This window comes from Euprymna scolopes, chromosome 35, assembly GCF_053919585.1.
Source record: "Euprymna scolopes isolate OS-2025 chromosome 35, ASM5391958v1, whole genome shotgun sequence".
NCBI classification, from domain to species: domain Eukaryota; kingdom Metazoa; phylum Mollusca; class Cephalopoda; order Sepiida; family Sepiolidae; genus Euprymna; species Euprymna scolopes.
The window spans coordinates 33,881,280-33,908,533 of NC_136516.1; the positions used below are offsets into that span (position 1 = coordinate 33,881,280).

Genomic DNA, 27,254 nt, shown 5'->3' on the forward strand with positions numbered 1-27,254 from the left:
TTTTTTTTTTTTTTTTAATAAAAAAATATGTTTAGTCAATGACTTTTACCAAACATTGGTCAGTATTGTTCAAAACTGATTTTATTTTCAATTGATTTCAATTGATTTTTAACAGGGCTTTACATTGCTAATGAAATAGTCGCATTTGTGAGTGATTTTCCCCAACTGATTGTGTTTTTGTTTTCACCGATAATCTTCGCAAGCTCATTACCAGGTAAAAAATGTCTTTTAAACCTTTATTTATTTATTTTTTTTAAATAAAATGAGCAAAGTCAAATTATTTTAGTTTAATAGAACAATATACACTTTTTTTTTTTTTTTAAGGAATGCCTTTCAAAAATGTCTACAGAATTTTGAATGTTTATACCTTCAAGTCTCAACACAATAAGGTGCATATTTAGAATTACTTAAAAAAACTGATGTAAGTACTCATCACAGAACAAAGATGTCATATTCCAAAAATCATGTGTTTGGTTAGTAAACGAAAATATTTTGTTTTTTTTTATCAATTAAAAGATAAATTTGTCGAAAGAGTCCTGTTTAATATTAAATCCTGACTAATTTTATTTTTAATCATAAATAAAATAAGGGGGAGGAGTTCGTACCCTTGCAATCAGAAGTCCTAATACTCCTATTCAAATCATTGGATACTAATAACTTTTCTTTCATATTCACCAGTAGTCTTGATTTTATCTTTTTCACTTTCTTTTTCTCCTTTGACCAACATTCAATCCTAAAGGGTTGGGGAAGGGTGTGTGATTTGGTTTATATATTTAATACAGGTGATGCTTCATATTTATCCAGATGAGTCAGTTGATTACTGTGCTATACTTAGAGACTGAGTTTGAGTTCAAATCCTACCAGAATTTTGTGACAACGCCGGTTTGTTATTTGTAAAAGCCTGAAGTTATTCTTTTATAAGACAAATTTTTTCTAAGTTTTTTTTATTTAATTGTTTCATTCTTTTTTTCTTTTTCTTTTCTTTGCTTTTTTCATTATTTTTTTCTTTTCCTTTTTTCATTATTTTATTTTTTAATTGTGCTGATTTGTTTTGTGTTTTCTTTTTTGTTTTATTCATATTTTCTTTGCTGTTTTCATTCTTTTTTTCATATTTTGTTTAGGTTTTCTCGGGAATTGAAGGAAATTATCATCATCCCTTTCAATCATTTTTTTCTCTCTCGCTCTACTTCATCTCGTTCTGTCTTCCATCATCCGTTCCTTTATTAGTTTCCTCCTCCTTTCTCCATACTGTCCCAATGCTCTTCCCGGTCTATCTCTTCTATATATACTAGCGGGGTTTCCCAGGTGTTTGTAGGTGTGTGTGTGCAGAAAAAGTGTTAGGCAGATAGGCTCTAACCCAAAGCTTTGAAGCAAAGGCGGAAAAGAAAGTGTAAGGGCCATTCTGTGTCAAATCATCCAGAAATTTGGGATTTGAAATCCATACCCCCATACTTTCAACAGAAACTGAGTTAACGAAACCAGAACTTTTAACTATTTTTGGTCCAAAGACAAACAATTTATGGTGTCTAAAAAATTTTTTTAAAAATTAATAAAAAAATAAATATATATATATATATATATATATATATGTGTGTGAAAAAAAGTAATGCGTTACCATGCAAGCCACCCCCCTCCCTTTTTTTATTTATTTATTCCATTTTGGGGCACATGTGAAAAAAATCCAAAAACACTTAATATCTCTATAAGGCTTAATTTTTGAGAAAATCTGATGCCATTTTTGGATTCATTGGGTCAAAAAAACTTACCTGTGTGAATTTTTAGAGCCATATAATCTTTCAATCAGAAAATATTAAAAAAAATAACATAACAAAATTGTCGCCCGGGTGTCACATTATGTGACTAACGCAAAAAAAAAAAAAAAAAAATGCTCTAAATCTGGAACCGCTTGGAGTTACATGCTCAAATTTCCAGGATTTCTTAGTTCCTATATTGTTTATCTGCAGTGCAAACTACAGCCAAATCTATGGATATCAGCATCAAACTCTGGACGATTTGATGCGGAATAAACCGAAAGAAAAGGTGATATGTTACCGCGACGCTAAGAGGGCAAAGAATTGAGAAAGGTTGAAATCAATTAAAAAGTTAAGTGAACTCGTTCACACAGGTGCATAAATTTATATAAATATTTTGTTAATATTTTAATAACCTACTCGTAGGAAAGTTATTTAGCTAGTAATGGTTTATTCACCTGAAATAAAAGTATAAACTCAATAAGGAAATTGATGACATTTATCATTTCGAACCTTTTCGATAGGGATTTAATAACCAATAAAAATAATTTAATAAATAGAAAACTCGGAATAGATAAGCATACGTAATCTTACTGATAAAGATATCTTATTGACATACTTACATAAATATTAAGATCAAAAAAATTTCATTATGGTTTAAACATGGATTTCTACTAGCATCTTTAAAAAAATTTTTTTTTTTTTTTTACTTTAATTGAATGACAATTTTAGTAGCAGTGAGGATATGTCATTGGAAAATATAATCTTATGTTAGAAAAATAGCAATTTGAACGTTTGTAAAATCTTTCACCAGTTACCCTTTGAACGCGTATCTCCTCTAACTACCTTTAGCAACTAGTTCAATAGATTGAAAAATTTGTTTAAAAACACCCGGGACAGTAAAAAAAAAAAAAAAAAACCACCAGAGACAATAAAAAAAATATGGGGAAATAAAAGTATGGAGAGAAAGGGTGTATAACAAAGGAAAAACAAAATAAAATGGAGGAAAAAAAAAAAAAAAAAAAAAAAAAAAAAAAACATAAGGGGGGGGGGTACTCCACCCACACATAGGTAAAATGTAAATTTTGTGATATTGCTACATTTTTATTGTCCTGTCATTAAAGCAAGTTCTTTTGTAATTTTTATAAATAGAGAATAACTGGATTCTTTAGATAATAAATAAATTATATGCAATTAAAAAAAACACTTAACATCTGTTGGATTTGCCAAATTAATTACAGACAAAAGAGAAAAATCATTTGACCTTCAACATAAAAAAAGGTCACAGATCAAAAGTCATTGCTTTTCAACCGAGCAAGCAAAATGAAGTCTGAAAACAATTACAAGAAATCACATTCATGGTATTGTAACAGAAATTACGTTTAAGATTTCATAGAAAACTAGCAGGGATATCCAGTGTTGCCCAGAATAAGAAAATGTAGGTTTTTTATTTTTTAAATTTATTTACTTCGTCTTTTTTTACAACAGCAAAATCTGGCAGAACACCATAAGATGGAGTAAAGCCAGCTATCCTGAGGGGGCATGTTGTCCGGCATAAAATACCTGTCAATAGGATCAGTCGGCATTACCTGGTAGGAGCATCCCAGGCGACCAGCAATGACTTCCCCCCACTGCTTCAAAAAAAAGAAGTAATACTTGGAAGGGTGCACTTCATAAGACCGAGCCAAACCATACCACATTCTGACAAAATAGATTCGGTGGTTCAAGTCAATCCTTAGGTTATTGAACAGTCAAATAACGTATCATGGCTGATATATAAGGAAAAAAAAAATGGCCTGACAAAATAATGTAATCGTTCTTTTTAAACTTACCTATCTAATCCATACAGAATTTTGCAACTGCTTCAATCACAGTGATATTTATACCCCCCCCCACACACACACACTGATAGAATTATTGTAAGCCATGGATTTGAACACCAAATTATTTTTTTTTGAAGAGTCACATAACTTCTATAGAAGGACAGCGTTTTAAAATAAAGTACTTATGGTGTACAACATCAATTTTTTTTTTTCTTTTTTGTAGAAGTCCTAAGTAATTTGCAATTGTATTTTGAAAGTTGCCCACACCGAGGATTGAACCTTCAACCCTCTGAAAAGTGTCACTCACAACTGAATTCAAAGTATTTTATCCACTATGCTATTATTGTGAAATACACTCAAGACGAGAACAGTCGTCAGAATAATTCAAAGCATATTTTCTTGTTTCACAGAAATACAACTTTCCTTCATCTAATAGAAAATAAACAATAAAACTCTTAGGAAAAGTCATGCCTTTTTGATGAACTAGCATTTCAGCCCGGCATTGCCCGGGTGTTTGGAGGTGTATATTGAGCAAAAAAAAAAAAAAAAAAAAAAAGCTGTCAATTTTTTAAACTTTGACCCCTATTATGACCCCTTAACATTTATTGTTTTGGGCTCAAATCAAGTTATTAAATTAGATCCATGTCCAAGGGTCAGAGGAGTTTGGTAGAGTTCTCAAAGGTCAAATCGTTGAACTTTGACCCCATAACAGCCAAATTTCTGGCCGAAAACCGATCATAAAGATTTCCCCAAATCTCAGTACCCTGTCTATCAAATTTCGAATCTATAGACTAAAAATTGACAGAGTTATTGTGTAGGGAAATGTACACACACACGTTCACTTTTATAGATATATAGATTGGAAGTCTGAAGAGGAGGCTTTACCAGCATCGGTCACTATTGGAACCTGCATATGAGTGAGAATGGTTGATTGTTGACCACAGTCATAGAAAATGTAAATTCTACTGATGCAACACACACTGTTTCAGATCGTTAGATTATCGGAAAAAAATAAATTTGTTGGCCATAAAATACCAATGTTTTCAGTGAGCGTTTAATGTGAAATAAACAGAGGAACAACACGACAATCCTGGAACTTTATTTCATTTCTTTATGTGGTGAATATTCAACATGTCTGCATTCATTCATTCCAAGCCAGCTGCTAGCTGCTGATTGGGTAATACTTATTGCCGAGATTTATGGCAGTTATGTTGGAATCATGAGAACTAGAAACCTGTGAGCCAAGCAAACATGATAACACCTGTTAAAGGACAGGATTATTATTGGGCGATGATAGTTTGGAAGAAGTGACTGAATAGAGAACACGCATTTAAGAATGATCTAACAAAACATTAAAATAATTAAGCTATGGGCTTAAACAATAATTAACACTCTCGCTTATCTTTGCACCCCCTTAAATTTTACTTTTCTAAGAAAGTGTCTTTTTGAATTAACTACACGAAAATAAACATAAGTATACCACAGCCTTGGTTTCAGCTAACAATTATCTCGTCGGGATGACATCGACACATGCAGCAATTAGTTATCAGCCGAAATGGATCATACAGTGCGTTACTTGCTTTATTGCAGATCATATTTTATTTAATAACTTTCTTAATACTAAACATAGTTAATTCAAATTTTGTACAGCCATTGAACACACTTTGACAGGTTAGTCTATAAAATTTTATCCAAATATTCTTACTAGTTCAAAAGTTATACCAATTTTTGAAAAAGATGAAATTTTTACTGTTTCTCGCTTTATTGCAGGAGTTCTAAAAATGCCTAAAAATGGACAATTGACTGCACCAGAGAAGAACAGGATAACCGCAGGTCTTGCAGAGGGTCTTACAATTCTCCAGTTATCAGAAGAACTTGGTAGAGATAAGAGAACTGTGGCATCCTTTGTGGAGAAGCCAAAGATTTCACCACGTAAGGATAAGGGCAAAAGAAAGGTCATTTCTCCTCGTGACATGCGAAAAATAAGCAAAGAAGTCAATAAGGACCCAAATGACACCAGCAGGTCTATTTTTATAAAAGCTGGCGTTGCTGCAATATCAAGAAAAACAAGATGTAGTATTTTAAACGAAATTACAAGAAACGTAAAACCCATTTCAAAACCTCCTTTGAACCAAACCAACATGAAAAAAACGCATAGCTTGGGCACAAAAATACATGAAAACAGACTTTCAACAAGTTTTATTCACGGATGAATCGAGAGCCACGCTGGATGGTCCAGATGGATGGGCTAAAGTTTGGAGTCCTAAGGGAGATCTTATGCCATATCGTATCAGGCGTCAACAAGGAGTTATGTTTTGGGCTGGAATCGTTGGAGATGAACTCTTAGGACCCTTCAGAGTGCCTGATGGCGTTAAACTTACCAGCCAAACATACATCCAGTTTTTGGAGGAGCATTTGTCACCTTGGCTGGACGACCTTCCACTTCTTTGTCGTAGACGCCTTACTTTTATGCACGATAACGCTCCATCCCACGCTGCAAAAGCTACCAAATCCTACCTCGAGTCTCTGTTGATCAAAGACGAAACTCTCCTGACCTGGCCGCCTTGTTCTCCTGACCTGAACCCAATAGAGAACTTTTGGTCAATTCTGAAAAGAGGGGTTTATGAAGGAGGACGGCAATTCACATCAAAAGATGCCCTTTGGAATAAAATTCTTGAAGTGTCTAGGACCATAACACCTTCTCAAATAAAAAAAACTAACCTCATCTGTTGATAATAGACTGTTTAAGGTGATTGCAAGGAAGGGAAATTATGTTGATAAATAATTCGTTTTCGTTAAAATGTCACGCTTTGTGGGTTGTATTTGATTTCTATATGGTTATATATCTGTTATTGTTACTAATTTGAATTAAATTAACAAATAAATTCATACTTTTATTACCTTTAAACTGTATTTTCAATACGTTGCAATAAAGCGAGAAACAGTAAAAATTTCATATTTTTCAAAAATTGTTATAACTTTTGAACTAGTAAGAATATTTGGATAAAATTTTATGGACTAACTTATCAATGTGTTTTCTATAGCTGTACAAAATTTCAGTTAATTACGTTTAGTAATAAAAAAGTTATCAAGGAAAATGTGATCTGCAATAAAGCAAGTAACGCACTGTAGTTCTGGTCAAGTATACGAACGTACGGATTGAAGTTGATTGAATTAAAATGATGGCAGCATTACACTTATGCAGGGCTCTACGTTGCGAGTGAAACAGTCACATTTGCGAATGATTTTTCAAAGTAGCGACTAGAAATAAAACGTTTATCTTTTTGCGATTGTATTGCTTTCACTGACAATCTTCCAAAGCTTACCCCGAGTGAAAAATATCTTTTCAACTTTTTTTTTTTTTTTTATAAAGCGAACAAAGTTAAATTATTTAAATAATAAAAATTTAATAGAAGAATATACTTTTTTAACGAGGGCCGTTTAAAAAAATATCTGAAGAAATTAGAATGTTTATACCTTCAAGCATCAACATAAAATTTGTTGTATATTTAGAATTACACTCGTTTAAAAAAAAAAAAAAAAATCTTTATGATGTACATACTCGTCACAGAACGAAGATGTCATATTCTAAAAATCATGTGGATTTGGCTAGTAACTTTTCTATTTGGCTAGTAAACGAAAATATTTAGTTGTCAAAGGTCAACTAAAAGATAAATTTGTCCGTAGAGCCCTGTTATGTAACATTGTATGTTTGTTTCACTTGACCGCTATAACAATCTTGTACGTAAAACTTATGCGCATTGCACATTCTCCCTTTTCCCATACATCGCTAGCATATTTTATCTGTCCCCATGCTGTCTGCATGTACGTCTATTACTGAACAGCTGGGCGTGACAACACTTGGCCTTTCGGCTAGGAACAAAGTGTAGTATCTGTTCTGACGCTACAACTGTCACATATTGAAACTGTACACACACATGCAGGCGGTCTGCAAGCTAAAGTATCGAGTGATGTGTAGACCTGTCAAAACTGACGTGGTCGGAGGTAAATAGGTCAAATAGTTGACCTCACAGCTGCCGGAGTTAAAGACCTGTAAGAGAACAGGTGGATATAAACAAGCAAGGTAAAAGAGGAGTCAGTCAAAAAGTGAAGGTAGTCACGAGCACATCTGTGCTGTGTCCAAAATCTGTTTACCGACTGAAGCGTGCAACATAAATATTTTGTATTTTTCTAACAAATTATTGTTCTTTTTTCTTGGCTGGCAAGAAACTACTATTGTTCAACCCGGATACATCACACAATTATTCTATTCCATCCTTGGTCAATGAAGGAGAAATCATTATAGATTAAGGCAATTTTTATTTTGGTTCCATTCTAGAGTGTCCCCTTTTGTTGGGCTGGATTTTTCCCCACATTAAAAAAACCTGGCCCTCGTAGGGAGGCAAGTAAATAACGTGTGGACAGCATTAGTAGCCGTTACACGTTTATTATGATATCGCAAGGTTAGTAAACAATTCAATTATTATGAAAAAATTGAATTTAAAAAAAAAAAAAAAAAAAAAAAAGTACTATACCTTGGATCCAATTTCACAAACATCAATCGGATCTGAATCTCCTTTTGTCTTGGTTTCTGGTTCCGTATGGTTCGGATCTTCCCATGTCTATATATAAAAAAAAAAAAATTATATGACACTTAAATCATGGCACAGGATATACAAGATGCATAAGAGATTTGAAAAGACACGTTTTTTACTATACTAATCTAAAAAGACAAACTAGTGCTACTACTGCTACCTTAAATTTAAGCCCCAACCCATCTACCCCCCAACGCTATGAAGCACGCCACATACGCATATGTACACTATTATTATATAGACCAGCAGTTATTTCCCTTTAGTTACTGGGCAGAAAACAGATCACATGATAACATTAAGATATATGCATAACCTGAATACCTACTAGACAGGAGTAAACTTGAATGCCTACTAGACACTATCCTTGAGCATCTAAGGTGTCTCTTGACAGGGAAACATGGCAGGAAGATACTTTCCGTGTAAGTAAACCCTGACTAAATATTAAAAAAAATCACATAGTATTCGCAGTCCAAATAAGATCTTAGTATGGCTAACCAAAACTGGTATTTTATAAGGAATGGTGCAACTTCTCCAAGTGATGTTACCTCAAAGCTGGATACTCCACCAGATTAGATGAATGCTCCTCCTGGAATTCAGTAAGACTAAGAGACCACAAGAAAGGTATATGATAACATATTAAAGTAGTCAATTGAGGAGAAGAAAATTATGCTACAATTTCTTTACTAACTGATAGGTAAAGGACAACTTTAATAGAATATTCAAATATCTATGTATTTGCTATAGAGATCAAGTGTTAGCCCCTAGGAAGGGGCCGCTCCTTGAATTTTGAGAACTTCGACTAAAATAAAGTGAAATGAGAGAATAACAGAAAACAGATTACATTATAATATTAAGAGATATACCCGTTCTCAACTCACCGAGATAAGATGTATACATCTTGATAACATTAAATGATATAAATGTCCTTTTCATCCCCAAATAATTGATAATTTTTTTTTTTTTTTTTTAATTTTATTTATATATATATATATATTTTTTTATTTATTTAGGCATCATTACAGCCGGGGGTTACACAAATTAAAACACTGCCAACTTTGTAGGTATTTGTTGTGTATTTTTCAAGTTTTAGCTAGAGATACAGATATTTGCTTTATATAGTTGCCGGGTTGTAAAATACACAATTATATTTTAATTGATGCAGATTTCTTACAAACAGAAATACTGTAGCTATTAAACATTAAATTTCTTAAAAAAAAGGCTTGAGACATGTGCATGAGTTTTTTTTGTTTTTGTTTTTTAAACAGTTCACTTTTTGTAAGAAAAAAAAAAAAAACTCAGATATCCAAACCAAGCCCTAAAGACAGAGTCGGGTACGATAACCATTAGGCCAGCTTGACACGATCTTTAAAAAGTGTTTTCAAATCTACTTGTTCTTAACATACGGAAGCTGTCATGTGAACAATTAGCGCATATACAGTCGTGAAGCAGTTGAAAAACATAAAACCTTCCAACACACATCCAAGTACCAATTTTTCAAATTTTGACCCCTTTTTTCCAGATGGCAACCGATTAAAAAGTTTATTATATCCGTAGAATACACAAATTAAAAACTACCAACTTTGTGGAGATTTGTTGTGTATTTTTCAACATTTAGCTGGGGATACAATTAAACTAGTGTTTACATCTAGGCTGTTATTCTTAGATTTCAGTCAATGTAATCTTTCCATCGTTCAGGTTCATCTTGTCAAACTCTAGAATATACACGAATTTGGAACAGAAACTGTCTTTTTTTATATATAAATCCAGGTCCATTCCAGAATGGGCCTAGATTTATCTTAAAAAAAAAAAAAAAAAAAAAAAAAAAAGAGTTGGCGCTTTTTGCGCTTAGAATTTCTAATGGCTATGTTAATTAGGAAAGCAAAAAACATTTGTCATGCTTCACCAATAACATCCAGTGTGAATGCACCTAAAGACAGTTGGAGGTTACATCGGCGGAAACGTTGTCAGAGAAACAGTCAAGATGAGAACAATAGTCCGAACAATACAAATAATAAAAAAAATTATCAATGCTCATCTCAAAATCTTTTAAAAAAGGATGACAGGTGAATTTATTTATGCGCAGAAGTGTGGCTCAGAGGCTAAGGAATAAGGGTGGAGAGTTGTAGATTTTGGTTTTGATTCTAGCTAATGGCACCAAAGTCATATATATATATATATATATATATATATATATATATATATATATATATAAGCATTGGTATATATAAAAAAGAAACATAATGAATAAAAAGTAGTTCTTTTGGACAAATGTTTATTTAAATAGACATTTGGTGAGATAATTTATGGGTGCCGCTCCCCTGGTTCGATTGGTAGAACTGCTGACTGTCAACACGATGGTTATAGGTTCAATCCTCGGCTTGGGAGAGGTGCTAGTCTAGCGGCACTGAGGAGTTGTGATACAACGGGACAGGACTGTATGTTGATGACTACAAATATATACACACACACACACACAGATGAGAAGTTTCAATCTCACTACTATATATTAGATTCAATACAATAGAGGATGATCTTTATTATAATAAATACATATTCTGCATGAATTAACATATTTAAGCGTATCTTACGACTGGGCAATGCCAGACGGCCTGCTAGTATATATTTAACATTTATTTTCTGAGTTCGATTGAAGATATAACAAAAATGTACCACTGCCTGTAGCACAAGATAAACGTCTGATATATAAAAAAAAAAAAAAAAAAAAAAAAAAAATCATCTTGCAACTTATCACAACCATTAATTGTCAAAGGTAAAAACAGAACAAACGCACAAAAAGTGATTACAGGTAAAAATAAAAATACATTTAGATTAGTCACACCTGATTAGAAAAAAAAAAAAAAAAAGTCGCAGTACAATGTCGACTGCAAATATATGCAATCAAAGGTCAGAAAAATTGCTGCAAGTGAAACGAATCTCAAATATATTTAAACACACTCCGTAGCAATGGAAGGATTTAAATAATTTAGTGCAAGAGTACGATGGGGAGGGAGGGGATAACGTGGTCAATCAAGTTTTGTTGCTTTCTATAAGGAAATTAACAAGGTAGGGGAGGAAATGAGAACATTTCACTAGAAAATGCTGAACACCATTGGGGGGGGGGAAGTAAAAACAATTTATAAATACTGGGCTATTTTTAGTAACAGACTGAACAACTGGTGTCATTCAACCTCATGGGGGGGTATGAAAGGTGAAATGAGAAGCGGGGGAAGAGGAGAAGATGGGGGGGGGAGATTAAATTATTCAGTGCATTTTTCTTTCTAATTAATTATCTATATAATAAAAGTGAATGTATGCGTGTCTGACCCGCTTCAATGATTACACACGTGAATTTAATTTTATGGACAAAGAAGAGGCTTAATCTTAATATCTGATAATAATAAATATCACTTGATATTCTGTGGCATTTTTTCCAAGTTTAAAACAAAATTTTATTGCATATTGTTCTTCTAAAGTGTCCTCACACCCAGATTACATTTTAGTAGGGTGTATTACAATCCCCATTGTAGCTGTTCATTTGAAACTGAAATCATAAAAAAAAGGTCACATCTCATAAGATGCATAGCCATAACACTGAATTTTCAAAAATCTACAATATTAAATGCTTGTACAAAAAATCTGGAAACTTATTAAAGACACCTCATCTCCTGCTGATTCTGCTTCATTATCATCCGTAGAAAGTAGATGTAGAATCCAATCCTTAATAGCATCTTCCACGTCATTAATCTTATTACCAATAGCATACAAGAACATTATCTGTTGTAGCTGTCCAAATGTCTGTAGTCCATGAAATGCTGCTAATGTTAGCAAGAGACAATTCAATTTTTGTTTTACTTTTGTAATTTTTTTTTTCATAGACATCACCGCTTACCAAGGCCAAGAGACCACCCGAGAATAAGAGTTAATGACTGTACAGTAGTCAATTGGACAATATAGTAATCGTTAGTAATGGAAATTCAGTAAATTTCTTAACTTAAGTGGAATGGCTCATCAAGAACTTCTTTACGTTAGACTTGAAGACAACCATATTGTAGTCAGCTGGAAAGCAGGTAAACGGAAGACCGTTCCACAGGCGTGCAGTTCTAAGAAAGAAACTTTGTTCATGGAATCTATGTTTAGTTTTAGACACAGATAAAAAGTAGGGGAAATTATTGATAGTGTTTTCAGCTAAACGAGGGTTTCTTGTGAAAGTTTGGCGAGGGGGAGACCACAGATTGGAGCTCAGCCGAGCACTTGCCATGAAAATAACGATAAAGCAGGCAGACTCACAACATCTCTTCAGTGAGAAAGATGTTGCAGGGAAGAAAAAAGGGCATCCACTAGGAGGACACAAAATCTATTTTGAACTATCAAGGCAAGATAAGTCCTTTCTAACAGCTCTTGCCCAGATGTGGCAACAGTACTCCATCCTTGGACATACCGGGTTCTTATATAGATAGAGAATTACATCAGCAGTGAGATATCTACTGGATCAATAGAAGGATTCCACTATTTTTCCAGCAGCCTTGGCAACAGATTTGATCTTCCATTTCAGATCAGGAGTAAAGGTCAAGCCCAAAAGCTTGTAAAAACTTGAGGCCTCCTTAAGACAGACATTCATTTCAATTGATGCCAGATGGGGGATCAGAGCAATTATGATGATTTAAAAAAAAGCTTGGTTTTAGATGCATTATAAGTAACTAGCCACCTCTTTCCCCATTGTACCATGTGCTCAAGATCAGAAGATCAGAGAGAACTTGGGTCATTTACGGTCTTTGATGTGCTACCATAGATGGTAGTGTCATCAGCATAAATGTCTACGAATGATGTAAGGATGTGATTTGGAAGATCATTAATGTAGATCAGGAAGAGAGTTGGGCCCAGGATGGACCCCTGAGGGACTCCAGCATTAATACTGTGAGCTTCTGATTTCTGCCCATCAACAACTACTCTTATGAACCTATCAGAGAAATGATTTAATAATTGATAAGACATTTCCAGCTCTACCGTAGCTGGAGATCTTGCGAAGTAAACCTTTATGCCATACCCTTTCAAAGGCCTTTGATATGTCAAGAGCAGTTAAAATTATTTTGTAGTTAAGTACCTTTTTATGGAATGTTGTAATCTGAACAAAGTTTTGCAACAAGCCTATTAAATCCAATGCCAGATGTTACAGAATGCGGTTGAATATCAACAGCAATCATTTCTCTAATCAGATAATGGATCTCTTGTGACATGTTGTCATTAATATTTCAAACTTTCTTTTAGGACAATATCGATTTAATAGTAGTTTGGTGTTTCGCTGGAGGCTCGTAGTTGCTGCCACTTGTTCTTGGAATGTCCGTCCCTGAATATTCATTGTGCTTCCTTTTCTTTTGAAGCAACTTTTCTAAGATGGTTTAACATATTAGCCGTAAAAGTTTTTGCAAATTTACCACCCTTTGATGTGATAGTTTGACTTACATACAGCTGTATCCTTATTCTCGGGATTGACATCAAAATACTTCCAGCAGAAACTGGTTGCTATAATGGTTGAAGATTGTTAATATTTGGTTAATTTTTTTTTTTTTTTTTTTTTTTTTTTTTTTTTTTTTTACTAAAACTAAAATTACTTATGCTCGATATCGAATTAATAATTTTTCTCAATAAAATATACATTATCTAAATCAGAAAAATTAAAATATATATGTAATGGTAGCAAGAGTCTAAAAATGAGGAACAAAAGTATGAGTGATGATGGATGTTTTATTTTCAGTTTGCACATCGTCGCAACGGCCAAAAACATTACCTGAAAATACTTCTTTTAAACTCCTCGGCCTAACATTCACAGGGAACACGAGTTGGAACATTGCTAAGGCCGCTGCGAAAAAGGTGAGCTCTCTCTACCGTGCTATAAAGCTACTTGCATCTGAAAATATCCTGTACCTCTATAAGGCCACCATTCGCCCATGGATGGAGTACTGTTGTCACATTTGGACTAGTGCAGCTGCTACTAGTCTGTCCCTCCTGGATAGGGTTCAAAAGAGAATCGCCAACCTGATAGATACTCAACTGTCATCTAAGCTTCAGCCTCTGTCCCCTCAACAAAATGTTGCATCCCTCTGCCTGTTCTACAAGTATTTTAATGGTGAATGCTCTGACGAACTACAAGCACTGGTACCCCCTCAACATAAATACCCCCAACAAACCCGACAAGCAGCTGAATCCCACTCCTACACTGAGATCCCTAGGTGTTAATAAAGCCTTCTGCTCCAATAGTTTCTTCCCCAAAACTGCTAGACTTTGGAACTCCTTTCCAGGATTCTGCTTTCCCAACTGTACTGACGTGCCGAAGTGCAATGTGAACAGACATCTTGCTGCTCATCTCCCTTCATAATATCCCTGCAACTTATATCTCTGGTGGTGCTGTGCCTTGTTTGGGGTAAAAATTGAATAAAAAAAAAAAATTAATGTCTGAAACTTACGTCTCCGATAGTAGCCCCTCTACTTGAAAGTGGCGCTGTGCCTTGTTTGGGGTAAAAGTAGAATTTTAAAAAATTTAATATACAATTCCTCATTACGAAAACCGAAAGATGGAGTAATTTTCTTCGATTTAAAATACAAAATGTAAATTCGATAGAAAGGGAAAGGGAAATCTTCCACGCGCTTACATCTATATATGTAATATATGTCTAAACTTTTCAAATTTATGAGGGTCATTATAAACGTAACACATTCTATGGTTTTTCTAAAAAAAAGTTTTAAGAGCTATGAAGACAAGAGTGGTATCATAAAAACAACTGTTAATGCTGCCGAATTTATCATTATAGATTGCTACTACCGTTCCTAATACATATTTTCAAGCAACTGGGCGTTGACCGTTACACATCTCAAATTCAGTGCAGTTGTAAAAGGCTACATGTTAACAGTGTATCATGCCTATTACTTGATAATATGGTGTAGACGATGCACGTCTTCGATAAATTTTCACTGGCAAGCAAAAAAAGGGAGTTAACTTATCCTAGTTTACAATATAATTTAATTAATATTAGTATCATTTATGACAACAAAGTTTACTAATAAATTAGTTGATTAATCGGTAATTTGCTAATCGGTACATCCCTAAATATCTAAAAAGTGAGAATGTATGTATAAGACCACTTCTCAACCTATATACCGAACGAATCTGATCTACAGGCATGAAATTTGATATATAGGGTATTCAGACATGTGAGAAACTTTAATCAGTTTTCACTTGGAAAAAAAAAAAGTTGCTAAGGAGTTATAATTGAAAAATTAGTATGTGAGAGTCATCGGATTTTTATCTGTTAACTGTTTCACCATTGTGCATGTGTGAATAATTCACATTATGTTAAGAAAAAGTAGGTTTGAAAACATTTTTTTAAAGACGTGTCAAGCTGACATAATGGTTATCATACTTGATTGACTGTCTTTAGGTTTCGATCTCAGATCCAGCATTTTTTTTTTTTTTTTTTTTTTACTTACAAGAAGTGAATTGTTTAGAAAAAAAAAAAAAAAAAAAAAAAAAAAATTTTCCTTTCATTTTTTTTTTTTTTTTAAGAATTTAATGTTACATTTAATATCGGGCAACGCCGGGTACATCAAGTTAATGATAAAAAAAAAAAGTTTTTTAAAATAGAAACATACCTGTGGTAAAGCCCCATAATTCCAGATGTAGCCATGATGGGGGAAAAGATTTTTAACAAATCTCACTTTTTCCTTTTTAATGTCTTGTTTAATTGGATTCAATTTTTCCTCCTTACAAATCTGAAAGAGAGAATGTCAAAAAAGATATATATTAGTGATGTGATGATTCCAATATTTTTTTCTTATTCTGATACAATTACTGATTCTGATTCTTTATAAATCTCTAAATACATATTCCCCCCCCCCCGATTATCATAAAACCACATGTTAAAAAGTGCGTATATTTTTTTTCAAACGTAAAAACACGTGTGTGTGTGGGGGGGGGGGGGGTGATCTATAGATTTTAGTTTTACTGGTAGTTTAAAATCAAAAAATATTTTATTATTATCAGCAGTGGAAGATGTTGCTTTACAACAAAAAAAAAAAAAAAAAAAAAAAAAAAAAAAAAAAAAAAACGCTTTTGGCATTGGAAAATATGCACAAATTTTTTTTGATTCAGATTCCCAAAAAGATTCCAATTAAATCATCTCAACAGTAATATCTCTATTATATAAAAGTCAGTGTGTGTGTGTGTGTGCGCAAGAGTTCCTTCCTCATAGATTCCGAAACGGTTAAGCCTATCTTTTGCAAATTTCACACTGTCTGGCAGTGTTCTTAGATGTTCTGTACAGAAATGCATCAAATAAGTATCGAAAATAATCCAATCTTAAAATTAGTTTTTCTCTTATAGATAAAAACAGAATTTTTACAGAGGAATATTTTACGTTACACCGGTCAAGGAAAATAAGATCTCAGCAAATCATTTCTTCTTAAAAAAAAAAAGATTTCTCATCTGGAGATATAGCTCAGTGGTAGAGCATTCGACTACAGATTGAATAGTCCCCTGTTCATGCCTGGGGGTACCTCACCATTTTAACTTTTTCTTATTAACGAGTTCAATCTACAATAAAAGAACAGGTACCATTTAAAAATCACTGCAAATCTTTTCTTGATTTGCATATTTTAAAACTAAACATCATAAGTGACTTTTCCAGAGCATTCATCGTCAAGCCCAAATATCAGCTGACATGATACTGTAAACAAATACAGACGAAATTTAATGAATGACATTTTTTTCTTTTTGCAAATTAGTCCACCGTGCAAATTATTCCTCATAATCTATAAGTATAAAAGCGAAAATGTGTGTATGTATGTATCTATGTATGTATGTTCGCTTTTTGTATATGTCTGAGAAAGGTTTTTTTTTCAGAGAAGCGATCGGCCGACTCACTTTTTAAAACTTTTTATATCACGTCTAAATGATATCTACGACTTAAGAACGGGGGTTCGCGTGTATTTAATTTGCCCGACTTTTACACGCTATTTTTTCCAGATATTTCGATCGCCGCATGTTTTTTTTTTTTTTTTTTTCGCTTTTCAGTATGAAATAAGCAAAAACTGGCTTGCAGCCACGTCAGGTTTCAAGGTCAAACATCACGCAACTTAAGTTTCTCGCATCTGTTAATTTCATTTTATAAATGTTAAATTAAGATGCTTTTCATTCCTCTTCTCTTGTGGCCGAGATGGTTAGGTTCCAGGGTTTTTTTCCCTCCATTTCATTTCCACCACCACGTCAAAGGTTCGGGGTTCAAGCCTACTTTCCTACTAAAACTTTTTTTTTTCTTTTACACCTCCAAACATCTGGCCAACTTTTTTTTTTTTTTTTTTTTTTAAATCACCCCCCCCAACACACACACCTACAAACACTCGGGCCACGCCCGGTACCCCTACTAGTCTATAATATAAATGTCTGTTTAAATGTATGTATGTATGTATGTATGTACATTTGTATGTCTGCCTAAAACTTTCAACAGAGGCAACCGATTTTCACGAGATTGGTATCGTTTTGGATAACAAATACCAAAAAATTGGCTAAAATCATTAATCTATTCTACTCAACTGGGCACTTTTCTACAAGGGAGGCAGGGGGGGGCGCTTTTTTTTTCTTCTTTTTTTTTGCCGATATTTTCAAAAGTCATCCCCTCTTTTGGATTAACTAGCCTTTTTAAATTTTCGCCACTTCCGGTTTGGCGATAGACACAACGGCAAAGATGTCACTTTTTTTTCCCCACCTTCTTGTTCTCCTTCGCTGTACGGGTTCGAGCTTACCTGCCTAGTATCACTTTGTTTTTTTGCTCAACACACATCCAAACACCCAGGTTATAGTACATAATAATCAATAGAGCATTCATTCTATGATAATACATATGCAATCTGCATAAATTAAATATGTTTACGTACCGGACAATGCCGGGTATCCAGCTAGTATATATAATGAAAATAATATCTCTCACATTCTGCAAATTCTAATATTTATTTGCTTGCTTGGTTAGCTCGTTGGATGACATCGTCCTAGTGAGTGTAAAAATCTTACTTCGTATTGAGTTCTCAGTGATCAAATGACCGTACCCCTTGTTTGAGATGAAGTAGGAGGTAGGTACATTACATAGATTTTTGCTGCGGTTTGCTTCATCTGAGTTAGCCAATAGACTATTGCTAAACTATTCCTCTATTCGGGTATAGAGTTACGTGTAAAAAAAAACAAACTTCCATCTTAATTGTTCTAATTAACCATAATTTGTAATTAATTCACCAAATGACTCGTGATACTATCAACATCCCCTCTAAAGTGTTAAGTAATTTAAAAAAAAGAAAGAAAGGAAAAAAGAAAGGAAAACAGGAAAAAAGGAAAGAGAAAGAAAGGAAAGAGAAAGAAAGGAAAGAGAAAGAAAGGAAAGAGAAAGGACAGAGAAAGGAAAAAGAAATAAAGAAAGGAAATAAAGAAAGGAAATAAAGAAAAGAAATAAAATAAAGAAAGGAAAAAAATAAAGAAAGGAAAAAAATAAAGAAAGGAAAAAAATAAAGAAAGGAAAAAAATAAAGAAAGGAAAAAAATAAAGAAAGGAAAAAAATAAAGAAAGGAAAAAAATAAAGAAAGGAAAAAAATAAAGAAAGGAAAAAAATAAAGAAAGGAAAAAAATAAAGAAAGGAAAAAAATAAAGAAAGGAAAAAAATAAAGAAAGGAAAAAAATAAAGAAAGGAAAAAAATAAAGAAAGGAAAAAAATAAAGAAAGGAAAAAAATAAAGGAAAAAAAAATAAAGGAAAAAAAAATAAAGGAAAAAGAAATAAAGAAAGGAAAAAGAAAAAAAGAAAGGAAAAAGAAAAAAAAGGAAAAAGGAAAAAGAAAAAAGGAAAAAGAAAAAAAGAAATAGTTTATCAGCACAACAGAGATTTTAGAAGAAAGACAATGAGAGGTGGCACACAGAAACAATCTGAAATAGGATTGTTAATCAAGGTGTGGCAGTGATGAAGACAAAAGACTGATGTAGGTCATAATCATATGGAAACACTGGTTCTCATTAGATCACCAAAGTTAAGAAACGTTGAGCCTAGTCAATACAAAATGGGTGACCAATTTGAGAATTCCAAGCGCTGTATGTAGGAGAACGTCAACACCTCCCTGCAAGAGTTGCAAAAAACCTAACGTTGTCATCTCCCCTAACGGGGATATACATGTGACTGGGGACCGCTTGTGAATTTCATACTTCCATGGAACTTCCTGCTTTGGAGGAAGCTGGTTAAACCTGCATAGGGTTAGTTTCGTTTTCATGTAGAAGTCAATATAATCAGAGTTAGTTTACAGACAGTTTAAGGTGTTTTATGACAGTTTGTGGAGTCTTCAGTTTGCGCCAGTTGGCAGTTATAGTTGAGGACAGTTGAAGGCAGGTTGTGGTTCAGAGTAGACGAGGAAATGAATCGATCGATTGATGAAAATGGCCAAGACAGAGAGGGTTGATGATGTCACACACACACGCACACACACACCTGAAGCCCTTCCTAACTAATATTCCTGGTGAACTAAGTGTAAAAAGAGATCCAGACAATTGCACTCAAGGGAACAACGAGAATACTAAAAAGAGCTCTCGGTTGGTTTCAATAAAAAGCAGGGCAATTTGGGCAGCTGGTTTGGCTGTCCGCAGCATTACAATCTTCAAAGGAAGAAAATTTTAAAAAAGAAAAAAAAAAATACAACTGATATTTGCAGAATGTGTCAAAGTTTAGTTTCTCTTAACTGTTTCTTTCTTTTTTTTTTTTTTTAAATACTTATGAACCAGTTATCAATGCAAGACTAGGACAATATGTCCAGAAGAGAAAACGAAGAAGAGAACCACGGTACACAACATTTGGGTTGGTGTTTGTTGTCGAGCAAGAAGGAGCATGTGGCTGCATATTGTTCATCTATTACAGTGGTTCTCAACCTTTTTTTTTTCTTTTTTTTTTACTCATAGACCCCTTTTCCCTTTTTATCTTGGTGGACCCCTTCATAACTATTGGTCATAAGACAATCTTCTATTTTTCACGAATATAAATTTTGAGATTTTAATAATCAAAGAAATAATATAAAATTAAGCTTTATTTTTAAATGAAAACTAATTTAATGCAAATAAGGTATTCTACAACTATAATAATTATGATAAATAATAATAATAATAATCTAAATTAGAGTGATAATAATTCTTTACCAATATCTTGTATTACAATATTACAATGTTTCTTCCATGGTCAAGCCGAGGGAGATCAGACAGTAGAAATTAAATTTTTAACAATAAAAACTATTCTGAGTTGGTTTTCTTCATGGACCACCAAAATATCGTTGTGGACCCACATTCTGTTATGTTTTGCCTGTAGACCCCCAGAAATATTCCATGGACCCCGGTTGACAACCCCTGATCTATTATGTATATTTATCTCCCTTCCCTCATTGTTCGAACAACGTGTGTTCCATATTCTCTCTAACGCTCTTTCTCTCAGTGTTTATTAATAAAAAAAAAAAAAACAACAAAAACAAAAAACAAAATAAAAAAAAAAAGACGGAAATATACATTGTAACTCTTGCTTTTCTTATTCTGCCTTTTAGTTTTCATATTCTATGAGCAATGTTTCTGACAAAGAGGAAAGAATTGCTGTTTTCCAGGTAGAAACCTGCCAACACTTACTTTTGGTTATTGGTATTATTTGGATTCTTCAGGCTACTGTTCTCATCTTGAATGTCAGTTCCACGTTCAGTAACTTCCGACCTTCAAGCGTATCTTGTCGAACTTGAGAAATCTGGACGGAATTCCAAATAGAACTATTTACTTCACAGGAGTAGCATGCTCTCGTTCCGTCAACCATGACTGGATAAAGGTCTTAAGTAATTTGTAAATGTATGTTGAGTGTCGCTCACATTGAGAACTGAACCTTTAATTTTCAAGAGAATACCACTTTTACAATAACTCTAACCACTGTGCCATGGGTCCCTGCAATAAGATAAACTTGAAGATGGTCGGCGGTTATATCAACTGAAACATTATGAAACCGACACTCAAGATGAGAACAGTAGTCTGAAGAATTCAAATAACCAATCCTCATCTCAAAAATTCAGAAACTTATTTTTGGCTATATTTTTTTTTTTAAACTCCTTACAATAAGTCGCTTCATGTCTTGTCTGGAGCAATTTCCATTAAAAAAAATTAATACTATTTAAAAGAAGAGACAGGAAAGACTAATTTAGGATACTGTATTTCTATTTTTAAATTAAACTAGCTTTGCAAACTCATTCTTACTTTATTAAAACAATCTAACGCAAGCTCAAATGGTTGATCCAAAAGGGTCTTTTCTTTTTAAGTAGATTTATAACATTCAATTAATGATTTCATGAGCAAAGCGGACCGTAATGATTATAGTTTCAAAATCCCATAAAAGTAATTTTATTGAATTTTTATTTTAATTCCGACTTTCAGACCATTTAAAAATTCTCTTTAAAATTAAAATCATTTTAAAAATTTTTTTTATATAAATGAATGTGAAAAAAAATGAATTCATTCAGTCTAAAATCCGTTTTTACATGCTGGCACATGTCGGACAATTTTTTTTAGAAATGAACTTTCAAACTGATGTATTCCAGCCAGGTTTCTCAAATCCACACTTATTTCCTGTTTTTCTTCGCATTCCTTGTCTAACCAACCTTGCCACTTCAACTGTTCTACATCTAATCCAATAACTTATCCATATTTTTTTTTATGTAACCAAACCAACAAAGTCTCCTGTTCTGCACACATCTTTCTATATTGTCCAGATGTAATCTTCCTCTGAGGTCATCAGATCTAAGCCATTTTTTTTTTTTTTTTCTTTTTTACCAGTTCATTTCATTAGTATAGATCTAAACAACTGGCCTACCTACCAGCAGGTTTGAACTTATAACCCTGGGTCTTGTAACATACAACCACATATAGGTGTGTTTACAACCTTTAAAGCTAAAAAATTTTTTGTCCAAAATCCTTTATTGGAAAACTCCTTTTACTCAAAAGTCAATAGTTGTTTATCATGAAAAACACTTTTGGGAATTTCAAAAACATGTATACATGTTAATCATGTATCATCCCGAATGAATCTCACGGAATATCTATGGCAAAGAAAATAAAGAAACAATGTAACGGTTTAAATGCATGAGATCATTTTTCTTTTGGTGTTGGCTTTGTAAAGATTTTCAAAGACAAAAGAACGCACACAAAAGACAAAAGTCTGTTAATTACATTTTGCTTAATAGCTTTTTTTGTCTTCACTTTTAAGTATTGCACAACAAAAGATCCTTACTTTTGTCTTATACAAATTAGATGTAATAATAATACATGCCATTTAGAAGTTATGAAGTTTTTTGTTTTTTTTTTAAATTTCGGTTCTTGTACAGAATTCCTATCATTTTTATATTAAAATCTTTATGATGTACGCACCTGTGATTAAATGAAAATATATTCCAAAAATCATAATTGATCAAGTAGTTTTATTTTTCTAAAGAAAACAATTTTTAAGCGATTAATAGGAATTCATTAGCATTTACAACAAATTTAGTAAATGTTTTTTTTTGTTTTTTTACATAGGCGTCACCACTTATCAAGGCCGATAGGCCACTCAAGGATAAGGGTTAGAGTGTAGAGTAGTCAAAAGGTCAATATAGTAATCGATAGTAATGGAAGTTCGGTAAATTTGTTAACTTAAGTGGAACGGCTCATCAGAAACTTGTTCACGTTGGACTTGAAGACAACCATATTATAGACAGCTGAAAAGCAGGAAAACGGAAGACAATTCCACAGGCATACAGTTCTAAGAAAGAAGCTTGGATCATGGAATCGATGTTTAGGTTTAGATACAGATAAAGAGTGGGGAAAATTATTGATAATGTTTTCAGCTAGTCTAGTGTTTCTTGTGAAAGTTTGGCGAGGGGGGACCATAGATTGAAGCTCAGTCGAACACTTTCCATGGAAATAACGATAAAGCGGAGACAAACTCGCAACAGCTCTTCTGTTGGGTTTATTTGCTTCCCCACTGAGCAAATTAGGCACAAGGCAACAACATCTCTTCTGCGAGATAGAGGTTGCAGCGAAGAGAAAAGGACATCTCCCACCAGGCTACGAAGTCTATTTTGAACCCTATCAAGGCAGGACAAGTCTTTTCTAGCATCTCCTGCCCATATGTGGCAACAGTATTCCATCCTTGGACATATCTGGCTCTTATATATGTGAATTATTGTTGAGTTATCTCCCTGTTTCTTGATTTTTTTTTTTTTTTTTTTTTTTTTTTTTTTTTTCGAAATCGCAAGGAAGATCCTCAGCTACTCATAAAATGTTATTTCCTTGTTTAAAAATAAAACTACCTGATCGATTTACGTGATTTTTGGAATATATTTTGGTTTCATCATGGGGGCTTGTATCATACAAATATTTACATATCTTTAATATAGAGGGAATTCTGGACAAGAAGCAGAATTTTGAATGCAGACTTTTCTTAACCTATGTAAAGAATCAAATTTTAGATTTTAGTTAGAGGTTTAAAAAAAAAAAAAAAAAAAAAAAAAAAAAAAATGAAGTCTTGCAAAAATTGCTGATTAAGACTCCGTACACATAAATGAACCACTTTTAGATTTTTTTATTCAGAGTCAGGGTTTCTTCACATTTTCTTGTCATTCCGAGTCAGGGTTTTGGATTCAATCATTTAATAAAATATTGTTTTCTAAATATGACGAAATCATGTTTCCCAACGTGCAATTAAACTCCTAATTAAAATTTGTGCCAATCACACATCACTTCAGACTGGCAACAACCATCAGTAAAACCGGATATATCCTTTTTTCTTTCTATGAGGGTCGACCTCATTGGAGTTAATACCACCAAAAACATGAAGAAAAAAAAAAAAAAAAAAAAAAAGGTACAAAAGCCTCATTTAATAAAATATTTTATAACATTTAGTTTCCTAAATTTTTCAAAAGTCACTTTTTCTAAGATGGGCTACAATTATGATGATATACAGGAAATAATTACTGTTTTTTGGGTTGGAAAGGAAAGAGAATGGAAAGAGAGAGAGAGAGAGAAAAAAAAAGCCCATCAGTTGAAAGTTCAAGTCCTGTAAATGCTCAAAGTATTTAAAATTTGATCCATCAGCAAATATTCTCAGGTCAAATGAAATAAGTATTCAGGCATTAGCTCAACATTAAATAATTAACTGACCTTAAGATTTGATTAAGAAATCTTTTTTCTTTTGCAGGCACACAAACAGCTGTGCACAGTAGGTTGCTTGGTAGCAGATAAGATCACATTTAGTTGGAAACAGCAGAAAGCGGTCAATCGGGTTATTGATTAAATCTGCAGGCTGCACCAACACAATTCAATCACCAATTCAACTGAGATTTTTTATTACAGATAAAATAGAATTTATATTTCTGTGCAGTTTAATAAAATATTCCTTTTTTTGTTTATGTCTGTTCACTTTTTAGAACTTGAAATTCATTTTTTTTTTTACATTAAAATTTGAATTTCAGATAAAGGGTCATTTCTACAAGCTGTACACGTGACCATCAGATGGATTTTTAAGCATACCTAAATCTGATAAATGAAGCCTACAGTTTTTTTTAAGGGAGGAGGGGTCAGAGATCAAATCACTTATTTGATTGACTACCAGTTTCCCTGTGAGAAACAGAAACCTGGATATACGTATTATTTGGATTCATCGGACTACTTTTCTCATCTTCAGTGTGATTTTCCATGTTTCGGTTGATGTAACCTTCAGCCTTCTCCGAGGTGTATCTTGTCTTTAGTTTCCTAAAATTTTTTTAAAAGGAATTTTGATTTTTTAGCACTACTCCTAAGATTGGCTACAATTAACTCCGGACAAGATCAAAGTGTAGTATCTGTTCTTCAGATGCTGCACTTAAGATAATTTGTACCAGTCAATGGAGGGGAAACCCTCTATACTGGGACAATTATTATTTTTGGTAACCAGAGTGCCCCCTTTTTGCCTACTTTTAGGGGAGCTGGTTTTTACCTCACATTAAAAACGGCCTTGTGCCTAATTTGCTCAGTGGGGGAGCAAATAAACACCATCTGTTCTTCAGATGCTGCACTTCTATTTCTTGTTCTCTTTCGGTGGAGGAGAAATCCTTCACGACTGAGATAATTTTTATTTTCGTACCTTTTCTCCACGTTAAAATACGACCCTGGTGTCTAACTCTGTCCCGTGGGGAGGCATAGTAAATAGATACAATTAACTCTGGGATTTGGATGGAATTTTAAGCAGAACCCTTTATTTACTTCACAGGGGTAGCATGCTCTTGTTCCGTCAGCCATGACTGGATAGAGGTTCTAAGTAATTCCCAATTGTATCATGATGAATCCAAACAATACAAATAACCAATCCTCATCTCAAAAATTCAGAAACACAAACATAGATATAATATTAAAAAAAACAAAACATTGTGAATATTTTTCAAATTTATGCAAACCAGTAATACAGTTTTTACCGAGTTTTATCCTCTGATAAAAAGAGCCTATCTTTAAAAATCCTACTTTCCCTACTCCTGAATCATTCATTTGAAATATTGCAAAATTAACATTGCCAGAGAAAATGAAAAAAGGTAAGACAGATCTAAAATGAGACAAAAAGATAATCTATATATATATAAAAGCGAAAATGTGCGTTAGTGCGTGTGTGTGCATTTTTCTGTATGTCCACCAAAGGCTTTTTTCGCCAAGCTTTTCAGTTAGCTAACTCCTTTAAAATTTTTATATGCCAACTAGATGATAATATGTATGCCTTAACAACGGGTGTTGCATGTGTATTTAATTTGCCCGACTTCTAAACACTACTTTTTCCAGATTTTTAGATTGACGCATGTTTCTTTCGCTATTCGGTATAAAAAAAGCGAATTCGAATTGGCCGGGTGGTCTCCAGAAAGCCATGTAAACGTTTGGTCAATGTCAGCTTTTCACCGTCATATCAGACGATTGCTTTCATTTGGACAACACTCCCCTAATAAACAGGGGAGCTGCTTTTCCTCCCAAAAGTCGGGTTTTCACCTCATTAAAAAATGTCCCGCAGAAAATGTTAATTGCTGAATAGCCATTGCTTACATTGTCGTAAATCTTAACTCTGCGACTTCTATTTGACCTCATTAAGCGGGCACCTGTCAATTCTACTTAAATAAATTCAAACGTCTTTCACTTTCTTTCTTGCTGGCCGAGCGGTTAACATCTCACGTTTTTTTCCAACTTTACCTCAGGGCTTCGGGTTCGATCTTAACTACCTGCCAAAACTTTTTTTATTTTTTTTTTATTTAAGAGCACATACAGCTCCAAACACCCGAGCAACGCTGGGTACCCCTTCTAGTCTATATATATATAAAAGCGAAAATGTGTGTGTGTGTGTGTGTGTGTATGTTCACTTTTTTGTGTATGTCCGAGAAAGGTTTTTTTTCGAAAAGCGATCAGTCAACTCGCTTCTTAAATCACGTCTAAATGATAATATCTACGAGTTAACAACGGGGGTCGCCTGTCTATTTAATTTGCTCGACTTTGAAAAGATAAATATTCAACATTTTTCGATCACCACATGTGCATTAAGCTTTTTCGTATAATAAAAGCAAAACTAATTCTGGCGGCATTTTTCCGGTCGCGATTGCCGGAAACGTCCGAAAGCAACCAGCTTTAATCAATGTGGAGTTTCTCCTTTGGTTTTCCCCACAACATCTTGAGGAAACAAAAAAATAAAATAAAAAAATCCTGCCCCGCAGTCAAAGTTGATCTCATTAAGTACGGGCACCTGCCAAGTTTTAATACTTAAATAAACTCAAACATGTTTCTGTTACTATTTCGTGGTGGCCCAGTGGTTAACATCGCACGTTTTTTTGTTTTTTCACACTTTAATTTCCAACTTTGACTCAAGGCTTCAGGTTTGATCCTTCATACTTACCTACCAAAACTTTTTTACCCCCCCCCCCCCCGACACAAACACCTAAAAACCACACACACCCGGACAACGCCGGGTTCCCCCGCTAGTATATATATAAAAGGCAAAAGTGGCACATATGTTTT

The 27,254-nt window shown here is 33.6% G+C and overlaps 1 protein-coding gene across 1 annotated transcript in view; it reads right to left on the minus strand.

The window, feature by feature from the left end:
• LOC145259801 (uncharacterized) overlaps positions 1-27,254 on the minus strand; it is a 75,255-nt gene that overhangs the window by 20,876 nt on the left and 27,125 nt on the right. Inside the window, exons 3-4 of the mRNA XM_080117587.1 lie at positions 15,814-15,933; positions 8,110-8,196 (exon numbers count right to left, since the gene is read on the minus strand). Coding sequence (XP_079973713.1) covers positions 8,110-8,196; positions 15,814-15,933 — 207 coding nt within the window. The remainder of the gene's footprint in view (positions 1-8,109; positions 8,197-15,813; positions 15,934-27,254) is intronic.